This window comes from Silene latifolia, chromosome 9, assembly GCF_048544455.1.
Source record: "Silene latifolia isolate original U9 population chromosome 9, ASM4854445v1, whole genome shotgun sequence".
In the NCBI taxonomy this organism is placed as follows: domain Eukaryota; kingdom Viridiplantae; phylum Streptophyta; class Magnoliopsida; order Caryophyllales; family Caryophyllaceae; genus Silene; species Silene latifolia.
Window position 1 is genome coordinate 116,271,794 of NC_133534.1, and position 16,016 is coordinate 116,287,809.

General features: G+C 38.0%; 1 protein-coding gene across 1 annotated transcript; it reads right to left on the reverse strand.

Moving 5' to 3' along the window:
- Window positions 1-12,229: 12,229 nt before the first annotated feature.
- On the reverse strand, window positions 12,230-13,324 carry LOC141601502 (uncharacterized). Its single transcript, XM_074421790.1, has one exon. It carries the CDS (start codon window positions 13,322-13,324, stop codon window positions 12,230-12,232), a length of 1,095 nt encoding a protein of 364 aa, XP_074277891.1.
- Between the last annotated feature and the right edge of the window lie 2,692 nt (window positions 13,325-16,016).

Sequence of the window (16,016 nt, forward strand, 5' to 3'; positions counted from 1 at the left end):
GTTCTCGTAGTAACTAGACAGAGTACTCAGCTCTTCCTCTGTCGGCAATGCCCTAGATGATCGCCTCAACTCACGCAAAGTCTTCTCAATCTCAGGATTATATGGTAGTAATTCACCACCCTGTGACCTGCGCATAAGAAGAAACTACAAGTAGGATATGAGAATAGTTTAAGGAATGGATGTCCCTTAAACTAAGAGAAAGACTAAAAATAAAACAATTGCCTCCCCGGCAACGGCGCCAAAATTTGATACCGGTCGTCGCAGTATCAAAAATAAACCTAAATACAACTAACAGAAGCTAGCGGCAAGTAGGGTCGATCTCCTCAGGGAGGCAAGATATATTTAGAAGTCTTTCTATTTGGTCACAAATGGAGGGTTGATTGAATATGATTTCTAAACTACGAGGTTTAAAGGAAGAGAAATAAGGATAAGAGCAGTAAAAGCAAGTAAATAAGTTTAAACTATCAAAAAGAGAGGGACATGTCGGGAATTCGGTTCACTACGGTAGTCCAGTGACTCATCTGTAAATGACTCAGACGAATTAATGTAAGACGGATGTTGAAAGGTCCTTTCGGTCCACTTTCTATCCTAAAATACCGCTAACTTAACTTTCATTCTCGTTAGGGTAGTCTACTTTTCATATCAGGCCTATTTCGTCCAATCTTTCGATCTAGGATTAATTTTAGCCAGATTAAAGAAATAACTAAGAAGCGTGCACTCAACTAAGTCGGTAAATACAATTAAATTGCTATGGTGACAGAGTCTAGTAATTAGTTCATGTGTTTCATTTACTACATCGTCACATTCCTACCGCGGATCCCCTAATCCCAACAAGAAAGGGGTTTAGCTACTCATAACGCTAATTAAACTATCAAAACTATCAGCAGATAAATTCCCAGCAGTAAACATTATGAAATAACAAATAAATTGCATAAAAAGTAAATTAGGGCAGAAATTAAATGCAACGAAACGAAGAATTAAAGCAAACAAAAGATTAATTATTATTAAGGGAAGAGAAAGAATTACAATCAAGCGAATCCGACGTAAAGAACAATCGAATCCGAGCAATAATAACCCCAAAGGTAAAGTTACAGTGAAGAAGAATGATTTACGCAGTAAAGTTTGATAAAAGCTAAGTAGTGAATAAAATCCGATACTAATGACCTAACTAAAGCTTGCTTAAATAGAAAATACTTATGTTTTGCGGAATAAAACATAACACGGGCTAAATAAAAGCCCATAACAGCGAAACCACTCGATCTAGTGGAATAAAACCACTCGATCGAGCAAAACCTCAACAGTATCTACTCGATCGAGTAGATAGTTACTCGATCGATTAACTCGTCTTTCAGCAACTTAAGGATCGAGTAGAAAACTACTCGATCGAGCAATAGAGGACTTAAAAACCACTCGATCGAGTGGTAAAACTGCTCGATCGAGTTCTTTGACTTCAAATCAGCTCAAGTCCTCGCCTGAATGCCTCGTAATCCGTGCCAACACGCTTTCCAACGCAGTATCTCACTCAAGAAAATCCCGTCTCCTCTAAATGCATGCAAAAAGGACGAAAAAGAGTACGATTCCACTACTTTCGCGTTCATTTCTACAAAATGGACAAAACGAACCAAAGTAGCCAATTCGGGGCAAAATACCATAAAAACAGTATAAAAAATGCATAGAAATACGTGCTGAAATATGCTAAAAAGACTATACAAAATGCACGTATCAGTAGAAACCATGAAACCTATTTCGTGAGGGAGTGCGCTCGGCCACACCGGGGTAAAAACCTTGTTACGTAGGTGAAGTGGGTGATAAATGTCTATCCACCGAATTCATGTTCATAAGGGATGAATCGGCTACACCGTGCCAAAGTTGATGTGGATTTGGATCATGGACGCATTTATTCGAAATTTGGGTTGAACTCAGCAAAAGTATTCTCGACCATAGCCGGATGTGTTTTGGGCTAAAGATAAATGTTAATGTAATTTTATCGACCAAGAGTTTTAAAAGTAGAATCGATTAAAGAGTTAATCCACCGAGTTATATTGATAAGGGATGAATCGGCCACACCGTGCCCAAGTTAATATGAATTTGGATCTTGGAATCATTTATCATAGTTGGGTAGAGGTCACTATGTAAATGTTTTACTTGTTTACAAGTATTATTATAACAATAAATGTTTTTGTTTTCATTATTCCGTTAATCATATTGTTCTAATTCCTTACCTCAAATTATATACGATATCATTTCGATTATAATTCAAATCTCCATTAAAACATCGTAACTAAAGACAAATATGAATTTTCTTCTAAAACCTCATGTTATCCATTGGAAGGATCTCTTGTGAAGAGTATAGATAAAAGTTATTCATGATCAAAAGGGTTTTTGATTCTTGACTAACATATCTACTTACAATGAATTGTTTCTCATATGCTTAATTGAGTTAAGTACTTTGAAACGTTAAATTATTTTGGTAACTATATTTGTAGGAAATCGAAATTGACCAAAATACCGCAACCACTTCAATGAAAGTTTTAAGACTAAACGGATGAATTGAAGAGTAGTCTTCATGAAATTCAATTTTGCTTCTCTTAGCAAAGAATCATTGAAATGAGTGGGAGCATTCTCTTAAACCGTTAAGAAAATGACCAGGTTCAAAGAAGTAAAATTAGAATGGAATTTATACAAGGTAATGTTAAAAGTAACGTTATTCAGAATAACAATACTAAACCTATCAATCCCGACCGATAAAGTTTCCATTGTCTTAATTGTTGGACGCTAGAAAGGAAACTACCCTAAATTATTGAAGAATCAACAAGTTAGTTGTGGGACATCTAATGGGACCTTCTTCTTTAAATGTTTATTTGATTGACATAAATTTTGCTGATACTACTTCGTCAATATTAGAAACCGGTGGTGGTTTTCATCATTGTATTTGATACATAGGATGATTAGAATATGACGACTAGCAACAATGATGTTGAGAGATAGAGTCATTGTGTAATAAATCTAGTTTTTGGGTTTAAAGTTGTACTTAATTGTGACTATTAAGTGCATAAACTCTAAATAAGAATATAAACTTGTTAAGATACAAAAGAGGTTTCACTTTTGTGACCCTATACACCATGATTTGATATATGGCTAGCCCATTATCAAGGTGATTATATTCTAAACCAAACTAGAATGACATATCATGTAGATGATGCAAGACTCAAATTGGTAACCCAAGATTAAACCTTAAATTCTGGAATGATGAACGCAAAGAGTTATCGAGTACTCTTGGAACCATTAGATTGTTAATCTTATGTTATATGCGTATCTTGTATTCAAAGCAAGATGTCTCGTGCTTTTTGGTTGAAAAGGAGATCGAGGTTGTAAATCATTAATCCAAAATAGGTTGATCATTTTCTTTTACCAATGATGTAAGTTGACACTAATGTGTTCACTTAATAAGGTAAATAGAGAAATCTTTGAAGAAGTTCAAAGAGTTCCAGGAATCACGATTTAGTCGTGATGGGACTATCAAAGTGAAGACTTTGATATAAGCCAAAGGAAATGTGATATAGTATCACAAGTTAATCTCTCTTAGCACGCAATATGGGATAATGTGTGGTTGGATAAGAGATCAAACGCTATTCGATATGGTTTGCACTTTAATCAAGTTACCTTGAGTTAGTTGATCCTTTTCGGGATTTTACCATTTTGTCTAAATTATTTTTCCACTAAATCTAAAACGAATCATATGAGATATGATATGGTAGGGTACCATGCTTGTATGTTTTCACAAGAAACAAATGCTCATTTTTCCTTACAATAATCACGAGTACAACGGGTTTGTGGCTCGTGAACCTGTCTTTCTAGAATACAAGTTTATTTCTAGAAGACAGAGTGGGAGAAAATATTCAAGAGCCACAAAAGAATTGTGTCAAAATTGTATGAAATGGTATGTCCCAAGAAACTGTATTTTCTTGGCTACATGACGTTTGTTTCTTCGAAACCTAGGAGGTTAAATTCATCACTTGTTAAAGACGATGAATTCATGTTACTTTTAAGAAAGTAAAGAGCTTACAACTTACAAAGAAATTGTTTGATTCAAGTTACTTCTGGAAAGTAATGAATATATGACTTACATGAGAGTGTTTAAGTCACAACTCAATACAGGGCTTAGAGCCATGAAAATCCGAAATAAATTCCAAGTGAATTGTTAGATATCAAATCTTGATCGGTGGCAAAGGGTTTTGCACTAGTTGAAATGCTTAAGTGTATTTGGATCTTCTTAAGGATTGTGTTTCATTATGAGATATATAGCGAGTGAATCTAAACCTCACTTCTTCAATTAGAAAGTATGTATTCAATACATATCTTGAGTTTTGTAGTTTCTTGCAATCATAAGATAATGTGAAACTTAAGAGAGGGTCTTAAGTAGGACATCAATGAGTTGGAGTCAACATTGTGATCATGTTATAAAACTTTTCTCGATAAGTCGAGAAGTTGTGTTTATACATGGAGTTTAGTGGGAGTTACGGTAATTTTAATTAGTCTTATATGTGGATGACATATTGATCATTGGGAATGATTTAAGACTTTTGGAGTATTATAATACATCTTTAATATCCGGATTTATGGAGATAAATCTACATGATATTAGCGTCAAATAAGAAGTTTTACGTTGATAAGATTCATGATTAGTTCAATCGAGTTGAACATATTTGATTGATTCCATTTGCTTTCGCTGCCGGATCAATTAAATGAATAATGATGTATAACACTTCATATACTTTGAGTATGATGAATTGTTTTAAATCAAATTTAAGTAATAGTTACCAAATAGCCATATTGATTATTCTTAAGTGCTTGAAGAAGCATTAAAGATGCAAAGTTAAGTGTTTTTACAATTCAAAAGTTTGTTTAAGTGCTTACACTAATGACTGTTGAGATTGTATAAGGTTTCGGACAAAAACCGTATTCAAAACACCTAAAGATGGTTAAGGAACCATTGTGGCTATGTTATTTAAGAAGTGGATTTGCTAGAATTGTTCTAGGCAATAAAGAACAATGAGAGATGCTTACAACGGAAATTGAGTACACTTGCAATCATGAGATGTGCAAGAGGATGGATCCCGCACACTGTGAAAACAGTGGGAGCTATTCTAAGGCTAGAGAGCTTATGTCTAGATTGGATCTAGACACATACTCAGAAAGTTTTGTAATACAAATGTATACATTACAAAAGAAAACGAGAATGTAGTAAAGTTGAGTAAGGTACAAGAAGTTGATAAAACCTACTAACCAAAGCCTTCCAATAGGCTTAACATGATGAGTCATGTCATATGTCATTTCAATTGCATTGAGATGAACAACTACATATAAGATGAAAATTGATTATAAAAATATGAAGTAGTAATAAGGTATTGACTATTCATATGTGATAATCACATTTGTCGTTCGAGTTTTTAAAATCTGAAAACTCCTTTTATACTTTGTTACATCCAAACGGGTTGTAGAGACAATATTGAACCCCCTTAAAGTGAACCTGAATTAACATGGTATTCTCCCATAGTCACTTGTATGAGGTGACGTCTCGAAGTGACTAGAGTGTGATGTGATTGATGGCAAGTTCAAGTGCCATAGAGTCATGTTAGATGACTAGTCGATCACATAGGCAGATTGTTAGGAACAATTTGTCGGGCCTGATGACCGCTTATAGAGTTCTGGCAAATTTATATAGCATGGTCTTGGCGAGAGCTACTATAGTATTCTAATGAGTTGATTCTTTTGACTAAAGACTGTTCGCCTAAGGTGGCACAGTTTCAGATTAACTTTGATTATGTTACTACGACCTTCGTAAATGAGGTCAAATGGGCATATTTTGGGTTATGATGGATGCGGCTAGTCGAAGAGAATAGTGCGATAGGAATTGTCCACCCCCTTGTCAGGGTTAAAACAATATCTCAGGGCCACTCGAGGAGTAATGAAATGGAAATGCGTGGCCACGCTCGGAAGGTATCTATGGTAGATAACTCCGGTCAATCAGTTATTCTCCAGATCGAGGAAACCACTCTCGATATGATCACTTGCAAGTACGACCTGAAAGAAACCTTGCATTGAGTGGGAGATAGTAACAGGCCAAGAGAATTGGTGACGCACATGATACGTGCATTTTATATAGTCTTTTTAGCCTACTTTATGCACGTATTTCTATGCTTTTATCGTGGTTTTATGCTACGAAATGCTCCGAATATGCTACTTTGGTGTATTTTGTCTTATTTGCAGGAATAGACCGGAAAGTAGTGAAATCAAGTCTTTTACCATCCTTTTAGCATGCATTTGGAGGAAGAGTGAACTTGGAGCGGGAATGTAGCTATTTTGAGATGCGCAAAGAAGAAAGATAGCTAGGCGAGCAAAGGAAGAACTTTAAATTGCTAGTGCCTAATTTGAAGAGCTATATCTCGAGTTCTACAACAGATATTCAGGTGATTCCAATTGTAGATGAAATTTTGTCCTTTTAGCTTTCCAATGCCACCGGAATCACCCTGTTTGACCAAGTATCGAAGAAATGGCAGCCATTTGAAGTTTGGTGCGCGAAGCAGGAATTACGCGCTGAGAGGTGCTCGATCGAGAACTATTTCTATTCGATCGAGAGCCCATTTGCTCGATCGAGAGCTACTTATTCTCGATCGAGTGATTAAAGGGAAAGAAGTCTTCGATCGAGAGGAATTGTTCTCGATCGAGAGGAATGCTAAGGAATATCACTCGATCGAGCAACAATCATTGACGGGCTTGGGTTTTTTAGCTTTATTTTCCGCAATTAGGTTAATAAATCCTATTTTCTTATAAATAGGAAAGTTAGGACGACATTTGTACTCTCCTCTCTTCTCTTCTTTACCTCTCTAATTACCTTTTCTTCGGTCACTGCTACTGTTACTTTTGTTCTTTCATTTCCGGATCATTTATTTCAGTAATACTTCTTCCCTTTTCTCTCTTTAATTTAATTTAATGTTTATTATTTGTTCTTTCTTTATTTCTTGTTCTCCCTTAACTATGCATAGCTAATTCCCCTAGTATGTTAGGATTAGGGAAGCCGTGGTAGCGATGTTTTAATTGACTTATATAGATTAGTCTTGCGATAGGAATTGTATTAGGCAATTTAATTGTTATCCGGTCGAATGAATGCATGCAGGAGACCATAAATTTAGTTAAGCCTGACCTAGATCGAAAGATTGGAAGGGAAGGCTTGCTTAATTACAATAGGGTATTGCAGTGAGGGCGGAAGTTAAGCTGTTTACGCTCTAGGGCGGTTTAAGGACCGAAAGGTGACGACCATAGCTCTTCTTATCAATAGTCTAATCGCCTTAGTATTCCCGATAGTATAAGATCTGAAAGCTGCCACGGTAGACCGACTCCTAGCATACTTCCTTTCTCTTATTTTTAATTTCCTTTATTCCCTTCTCTTGCCTTTAGTTTCAGTAGTTTAGTTAGTTCACAATCAATTCAAAACCCCCATTTCGTGACACCCTAATGCCACCGAGTTTAACAGATAGATAGCAATTTAGCCTCCCTGTGGAGATCGACCCTACTTACCACTGACTTCTGTTAGTAGTAACTTAGGTATTTATTTTTGGTACAAAACGACAGTATCAAATTTTGGCGCCGTTGCCGGGGAGGCGACGCTTTTTATCTGTTTTATTTTGTTTGTCCTTTCGCCTCAAGGGAAGACTAAGTACCTTGAGGCTGTTCTTATCTTTTTCTTTAGTCTTTGTTTTGATAGGCCTACGGGTTTATTAGACAAAGCTGCGAGGGAGATTATCGAAGGTAAGGCTTGAGTACCTACGATCCCTCTTGCCAAGATGACATCTGTCTCCCGACTAATTGCTCAGTTTGAAGCCCAAGCTGAGAAACCTGCTAGTTGGGAAAGGAAGAAATCTTGGGGATATGGTGCTGCTGAGCACAATGCAGCTGTAGTTGTGCCGCCACATCCACCCTATCAATGGCCACCGCAACAAGATCCTCCCGATATACAAGAAGAAGAATTTGCGGAGCTGAAATCTTTAATGGAGACAATTGCATCTCAAATGCAAGCTCAGCAAGATCATGATAGACAATTCTCCTCGCGAGTTGATAAGCTCGGGTCTGTAGTTGCTCAGTTAGCAGCTGAGATGGAGATAGAAGAGATCGCGGAGTGGACACATTCAATGGTGACGCTTGTATCACAAATGCAAGAGAGCAATAAGAATATGGACGCTCGACTCCTTAAGCTCAAAACTGACATTGCTCAGTTAGCAGCTGAGATGCAAGAAGAAGAGGTTTATCTTGCTGAGAGCGGTTTTTCTCCTGAGGAAATCGTGTTGCCCAATGATGTGGATGACTTCTATGACTCGGACGACGAGTTCCTATCGTATTTCACTGCCCCACGCGAAGATTTCAGCCCTATGCAGGAAGAATCACTCGATCGAGTGACTAAAAATAGTCGATCGAGTGAAATTTCAGAAGGAAGTCCTCAATCGAGTAGTATTTTTACTCGATCGAGTGGAATGCAGGAGGATAGCTCTCGATCGAGTGATTTTGTTACTCGATCGAGTGAGATGCGGGAGGAAAGTGGTCGATTGAGTGATTATTCTGCTCGATCGACTGAATTGGTCATTGGGAGCTTTAATTCGTCACTTGGGTTCATTCTGGATGACGATTTTGACGATGATGACGGTTACGGTGAACCTCCCTTATTCACAGCCGAGTCGGATACACTTGAAGCTGTGATTTACAGGATGGATCCCACTGAGGAGGTTGATGAAGAAGCAGCTGAGACGGTAATTGCTCCTAGCACGGATGAGGTAATGCATTCCTTTGTCAGTGATTCCGTCGTTGAGAGCGACCAACCCGAGGTAGTAAGCGATAATTTCATTATTGTTTGTTTTAACAGTATATTGCCTCGTTTAATTTGTGCTCCTTCTTTTAATGCTACACCCTCTCATATGTGGACGCATAATTTAACGAATTTTCACCGTCCTCGTCATTCAAAACTGTTAATCTGAATCGGGACCCTAATATATTGACAGTTGCTCCCGCGCTCCTTTATTATGTGGATAAATTTAGGAGCTCACATAGGAAATTTGTTAGACTCAAACGGTTGTTTAATTTCATTTCCTATTTCTCTATTATTCCACTTTGGTGTTACTTATGTTGTTGTGTAGCACATGCGCAGCTATTTGACAGGTTGCTGCGCGCTTTGAGCTGTTTTGATTGTGATTAATTATAGAGGCTCGAAGAAAAAGAAGGTCGAGTGGGACCGATCAAGGCTTACTACCGGGAGGCAACCCGGCGATTTTATTTTGCATTTTTATTTACTTTCAGTTGTAATAAATGGTTTTATACCATAGACTATCTCAGTATGCTTGTTTTTTGTCAGTTGCGGGCTGTTTTTCATCGCATTATGCAGGAATACGCTGCGGATCACTCGATCGAGTACATTTTGTACTCGTTCGAGTACTTGTGCTGCCAAATCCATTCGATCGAGCATTTCATCTACTCGATCGACCCCCTGCAAGATGCGAAATCAGCTCGATCGACCACAATTCTCTTCGATCGAGCTGATTTTGGATGCCCTTTCACGTGTTGACTTGGATTAGCTTCCTGAGACGGTTTTCCGGGCCCTTAGCAACCTCCCATGTTCATGCTCGGTTTGGGGAGGTCCCTTTATTCGCACTATCTTGTGAGTTTTCCGCATTTACTCTCTTTCTCTTTCAGTTTGCATTTCCTTTCCATGTTTTGGTACAATGAGGGCATTGTACAGTTTGGTTTGGGGAGGTTATGCATCCATATCTATGTCTGCATATTGTTTTTACTGCATTTCAGTTATCACGTTTAGTTATGCTTGCATTGTTATTTATTTTATAAATCAAAAATTCAATAAAAATTTGGAAAATTTGAAAATTGTTAAAAATTCAAAAAATTTCACGTTTAATTTAGCATATAGGTTGAGTCGGAACGGTAGATTTCAATGATGAAATTGCACTGCAACTGTCTTTTTGCTTAAGCCTTGCATTGAACTTTTATCTTTTAGCTTTGTCTTTTGCATAATCTACGAGTTAATGTTTAATTTAGTTGAACATATAGACTTGACCTGAAATTTTGGCAACCTACTTATAATTTCTAAGATTTAGAGCCTTATAAACTGGTGTCATTTGTGACCGGTTTCATGTAGGATTGTGAGTAGTTACTCCTTGCATATCATGTTCATTAATTTGCACGTATATGAAATTCAATTGCTTTTTGTCGTCATACATTCGGGTTAGTGGTTGGTGTTGCATGCAGGGAGGTGCTTACAATTTCCCTTTTCTTTCATTTTTACCCATTTAACTCTACATTAGCCAAATTTGCCAGTTGACCCTTAGCTACATTCCAAATTTAGCCTGCCTTGTCAAGCTAGTTTAGTGTATGTTTTGCGGTATATATTTCATTGCATCAAATTTTGGCTTGTATCTGTTGACTTGGAGTTGGTAATTTATGAAGGAAAGGAGGATGATGAAAAAAAAAAGACGTGAAAAAGAAGAAAAAAAAAGAGAAGTTGAAAAAAAAAGGAATTCGAAAAAAAAAAGAAAAAAAATTCGATGAAAAAGAAGAAGAAACCGAAAAATAAAGAAAGAAAAGAAAAAAAATTCGAAAAAAAATGTTGTTAGGTTGACGGTTTCTGCTCCTATGATCTATCTTACATCATATGAGGAGTATGTTTGGGTTGGTTTGGTGAGATTTTATGCCAAATGAAGAGCATGTGCGCAATTCTATAATTGAGTTGGAAATGGATATGTCTCATATGGTTCTGTTTAGGTACTAGCTTGATCACCTATACCTCCACATTCCCATAAATGTTTTGCCTTTTCTTACCCATTGCCTCACTTTACCATATTTTTGTAAGCCATCGGCTGTGACAGGACCTTGTTTGGTTGGAATGTATGTTCGGTAGTTAGAATTGTCTATCATATTAGTTGCATGCATGTTTATGTGGGTCGTAGTTTAGGTGAGCGACTATTTTTCTTTCTCTCTTATATATATCTGTTCACCCTTTGATTCATGAGAGAAGAGTGACCCGTGAAAGTCCATTGTTAAAGGTCTTGCAAGGTCGACGGTTCAGCTTTATTATAAACATCCTATAACTCGTTTGCATTTGACTGTTTAGCTATAAGTGTTATTTTGCTTGCATTAAATTGGCTTAAGTGGGCATTTGTAGCTAGCTCTGAGTTATCTTTTTCCGTTCCTTTAGTTGCATTTAGTTTACTCGGGGACGAGTAAAGGTCTGGTTTGGGGAGATTTGATACGTGCATTTTATATAGTCTTTTTTTTAGCCTACTTTATGCACGTATTTCTATGCTTTTATCGTGGTTTTATGCTACGAAATGCTCCGAATATGCTACTTTGGTGTATTTTGTCTTATTTGCAGGAATAGACCGGAAAGTAGTGAAATCAAGTCTTTTACCGTCCTTTTAGCATGCATTTGGAGGAAGAGTGAATTTGGAGCGGGAATGTAGCTATTTTGAGATGCGCAAAGAAGAAAGATAGCTAGGCGAGCAAAGGAAGAACTTCAAATTGCTAGTGCCTAATTTGAAGAGCTTTATCTCGAGTTCTACAACAGATATTCAGGTGATTCCAATTGGAGATGAAAGTTTGTCTTTTTAGCTTTCCAATGCCACCGGAATCACCCTGTTTGACCAAGTAACGAAGAAATGGCAGCCATTTGAAGTTTGGTGCGCGAAGCAGGAATTACGCGCTGAGAAGTGCTCGATCGAGAACTATTTCTATTCGATCGAGAGCCCATTTGCTCGATCGAGAGCTACTTATTCTCGATCGAGTGATTAAAGGGAAAGAAGTCTTCGATCGAGAGGAATTGTTCTCGATCGAGAGGAATGCTAATTTATATCACTCGATCGAGCAACAATCTTTGACGGGCTTGGGTTTTTTAGCTTTATTTTCCGCAATTAGGTTAATAAATCCTATTTTCTTATAAATAGGAAAGTTAGGACGACATTTGTACTCTTCTCTCTTCTCTTCTTTACCTCTCTAATTACCTTTTCTTCGGTCACTGCTACTGTTACTTTTGTTCTTTCATTTCCGGATCATTTATTTCAGTAATCCTTTCTTCCCTTTTCTTTTTTTTTTCTGTGAAATGTGAGAAATTTTATAAATAAAAAGTAAAATAATTACATGAGGCTCTATATGGTGATCACATACAAATATCAAACCATCATTCTATCAGACGCATCCTATTAAGCCATTCTCTTTCAGCAAGAGTCATAACTGTTCTATCTCGGGCTCGAACTCTGAACCTCATCTCTTCCATGATATTGCCTGCCACCCTTTCAGGACGAAGCAGAACATTCTCATACCGGCCTTTGTTTCGCTGCTTCCAGACGTGGTACATAAGACTCAGCATCATAGCAACCTGCACTCCCCTCTGCAACATTGTTCCCGGTCTACGCATACACCAATTCATCACATCCCTTAGAGGAAATGCCCATGAAGTTTTGTTAATCAGCTCTTCTACAACTCTCTTACTGTATAAACAGTCACAGTAAAGATGCTCAATAGTTTCAGAAGCTAGACCACATAGATAACACTTGTCCTCAATGTCCACCCCAAATCTGTATAGTCTAGCAGTTGTGTTCAGTGCCTCATGAGCTATAAGCCACCCCAAGAATTGGTGTTTTGGCAATGCCCATCCATTCCAGACTACTTTAACCCATTGTACTCTTGGCCTAGTCCCTCTAAACCAAGTATAGCGTCCTGCTGGAGTAAATCCTCCTGGTTGCACAGTCCACTGCCCCTGAACATAACCAGGCCTCATCTCATCCTTAACCCTACAAATTCTCCTCCAAACCCAACTAGAGTTTGTACTAGGCTTATATTCCATCCATTCCTGACCTTTAAGGTAATTATTCTGGACCCAATATACCCATATAGAGTCTCTTTGCATAGCTATCCAGTCAACCAATCTTCCTACCATAACCTTGTTCCAGGATTCCTGGTCTTTGAGTCCCAATCCTCCTTCATCTTTGGGTCTAAAAATTGTATCCCATCCCACAAGAGGAGTCCTTCTATAGTCTGCACTATTATCCCAGAGGAAATTTCTACAAACTGCTTCTATCCTATTAATAATGCCTTTGGGGATGATAAACATAGATGCCCAATATGAGTGTAAGAAATTAAGCACACTCTGCACAATTACCAACCTTCCTGCATAAGAGAACTTCCTTGCACCATATCCATGAATCCTACCACAAATTTTATCCACGAGGCATTCACAGTCTTGCTTTTTAAGCCTTGTAGTTTGTATGGGCATACCAAGGTATCTGAAAGGAATGCTCCCTTAAGTAAAACCAGATATCTGTAGGATCTCAGACTTCAACTGCTCAGGAACATTCCTGAAGAAAGCACTTGATTTTGAAGCACTTACATGCAGGCCAGTAGCATTAGAGAATGTAGCAAAAGATTGCAACAAGAGCATCATGGAGGTGGCATCTCCTTTACTTAACAAAACAACATCATCAGCAAACATAAGACTAGTGAGCCTTTGTTTCTTGCACATAGGGTGGAACTTGAAGTCATACTTTGAAGTAGCATACTGCAGAGTACGAGTCAGATACTCCATGCATAAGGTAAAGAGCAAGGGAGAAAGAGGGTCCCCCTGCCTTAATCCCCTCTTACCCTGGAAGTAACCAAACATCTCACCATTAACAGAAAGAGAATAAGTAGTTGTAGTGATGCATTGCATTAACATGGCCTTGAACTCAGGAGGGAAATTTAGTTCAACTAACATATTCTCAACAAAAGCCCACTCCACTGTATCATAGGCCTTCTGTAGATCTATTTTGAACATACATCTTGGGGAAGCATGAGGTCTTTCATACAGCCTGATCAAATCCTGACATATAAGTATGTTCTCCTGTATACTTCTCTGCTGTATGAAAGCTCCCTGATTTTGCCCTACTATTTGTGGTAGTACTTCAGCAAGCCTTGAACAAAGCAATTTTGATAAGATTTTATACACTACATTACAACAAGCAATAGGTCGGAATTGGAGAACACTCTTTGGCCTATCACACTTGGGAATAAGTGTAATGTTTGTGTAATTTATTTGCTTGAGAAGGTGCTTATGTTGAAAAAAATCCTGAACTGCCTTTATCACATCCCCTCCAATCTCCCTCCAAGCATCTTTGAAAAACTTGCTAGAGTAGCCATCTGGCCCAGGAGATTTTATGTCAGGGATACTAAATAAGGCCTCCTTAATTTCCTCCCCAGATACAGGCTTTCTCAAGCTATGCCAATGATCAGCATTGCACTTAGGTCCTTGGGCAATAATCTTCCTATGAATCTTCTTTGTTTCTTTACTTGTTCCTAGCAGGACTTGATAGTAGTCAATAAAAGATTCCTGAATTTGCTCCTGTGTATCACACACATTGCCTTCCATGTCCTCAATCATTGCCACCCTATTCAGATTCCTTCTCTTTTTCAGCATTCCATGAAAATAGGAGCTGTTAGCATCTCCATCCCTTATCCACATCTGTTTAGACTTTTGAGAAAGGAAGCTTTCCTTAGCCTTATTTAGCTCCTGCAGCTTAAGAGTAGCTTCATATTCTTCAGCAATGCTCTGAATATCAGTGGGATCTCTATTTATCACTTCCTGCAGTCCCTCCACCTGTTTCTGTAAGATAGTTGCAGCATTCTCAATGTCACTTTAGCATTCTTTGTTCAACTTCTTAAGCACATGTTTCATATTCTTCAAATTTTTTGCCAGTCTGAACATAGAAGTGCCAGTGACTCCAGAATCCCAATGCATCCTCACCAGTGGGATGAATTTATTAGAAGCACCCCACATGTTGAAATATTTAAAGCTTCTCTTGCCCTGACCTTGGCTTGTGCTTTTTAAAAGACAAGGGGTATGATCCAGAAGTCCCTCAGGAAGGAAGTGTGCATAAATGTCCGGGAACTTATCACACCAGTCTTTATTGACTAAGAACCTGTCAATCCTACTGTAAATTCTTTCCTCTGGCTGCTGTTTATTGTTCCAGGTATACAAAGCTCCTACTGCAGCAATATCTAGCACCCCACAATCAGCCACACATCTCCTAAATGGTTCCATTTCACCAGATGGAGTATTCCCACCCACTCTCTCTGAAGCATTTAGCACACAGTTGAAGTCTCCTACAATTGCCCATGGTCCAGCTACCATATTTGCAGATTTTCTTAAATTATCCCACAAATGCTCTCTCTCATGAATTCCATTGAAAGCATACACCATAGTTAACCAGAAACTCCTTCTATCTCCCAAAGAATCAACTTTCATGTGAATATATTGGGCATTATAATCCAGAACATTCACCCTAAAACAATTAGGCTTCCAGAGAACCCAAATGCGTCCACCAGAATGATAACCAGAATTTGTAGTGATACACCAACTAGAAAAATTACAAGAAGCCTTATGGAAAGCCTTATTCTTTATTTTCGTTTCAAGTAAACCAAATAAACCTATCGTATTATTATGCAAAAAATTATTGATTTCCTTTTGTTTTCCTACTCTATTCATCCCTCTAATGTTCCAAAAACCTATCCTATCCATTAGACAATATAGGTTTTGAAGCATTACCAATTTCAGTTTCAGCACTTCTCCTCCTAGGTGGTGATGCAGCAACATCCTTGTAAGAATAAGCTCCAAACACCTCATTGCTGTACCCCTCATTTGCCCTCTCACGACTGCTCATTTTAACAGTCTCTTTTCTTGGTGTATGGAAGCCCACATTAACTCTCCCCTCCACCAGTGTAGATACCTGAGCAACAGGTTTTACTGGAACATCAGTAGTGACAATTGCAGTTTTAGTAACTGGTCTCCATACCTGTTTAACAGGTTGCTTGAATGATTTCTTTATTTCCCCTCTCCTACAGTTCTCCATTTCGTGACCCATTCCCTGGCATTTTGTGCATTTGACAGGTTTCCATTCATACTCAATGTCCACTTTAACCACTCCTCCATTTTC

What these genes read in the sequence shown, in the direction of transcription:
- LOC141601502 (XM_074421790.1), bottom strand. Translation starts at nt 13,324, where the DNA reads ATGCCCATACAAACTACAAGGCTTAAAAAGCAAGACTGTGAATGCCTC.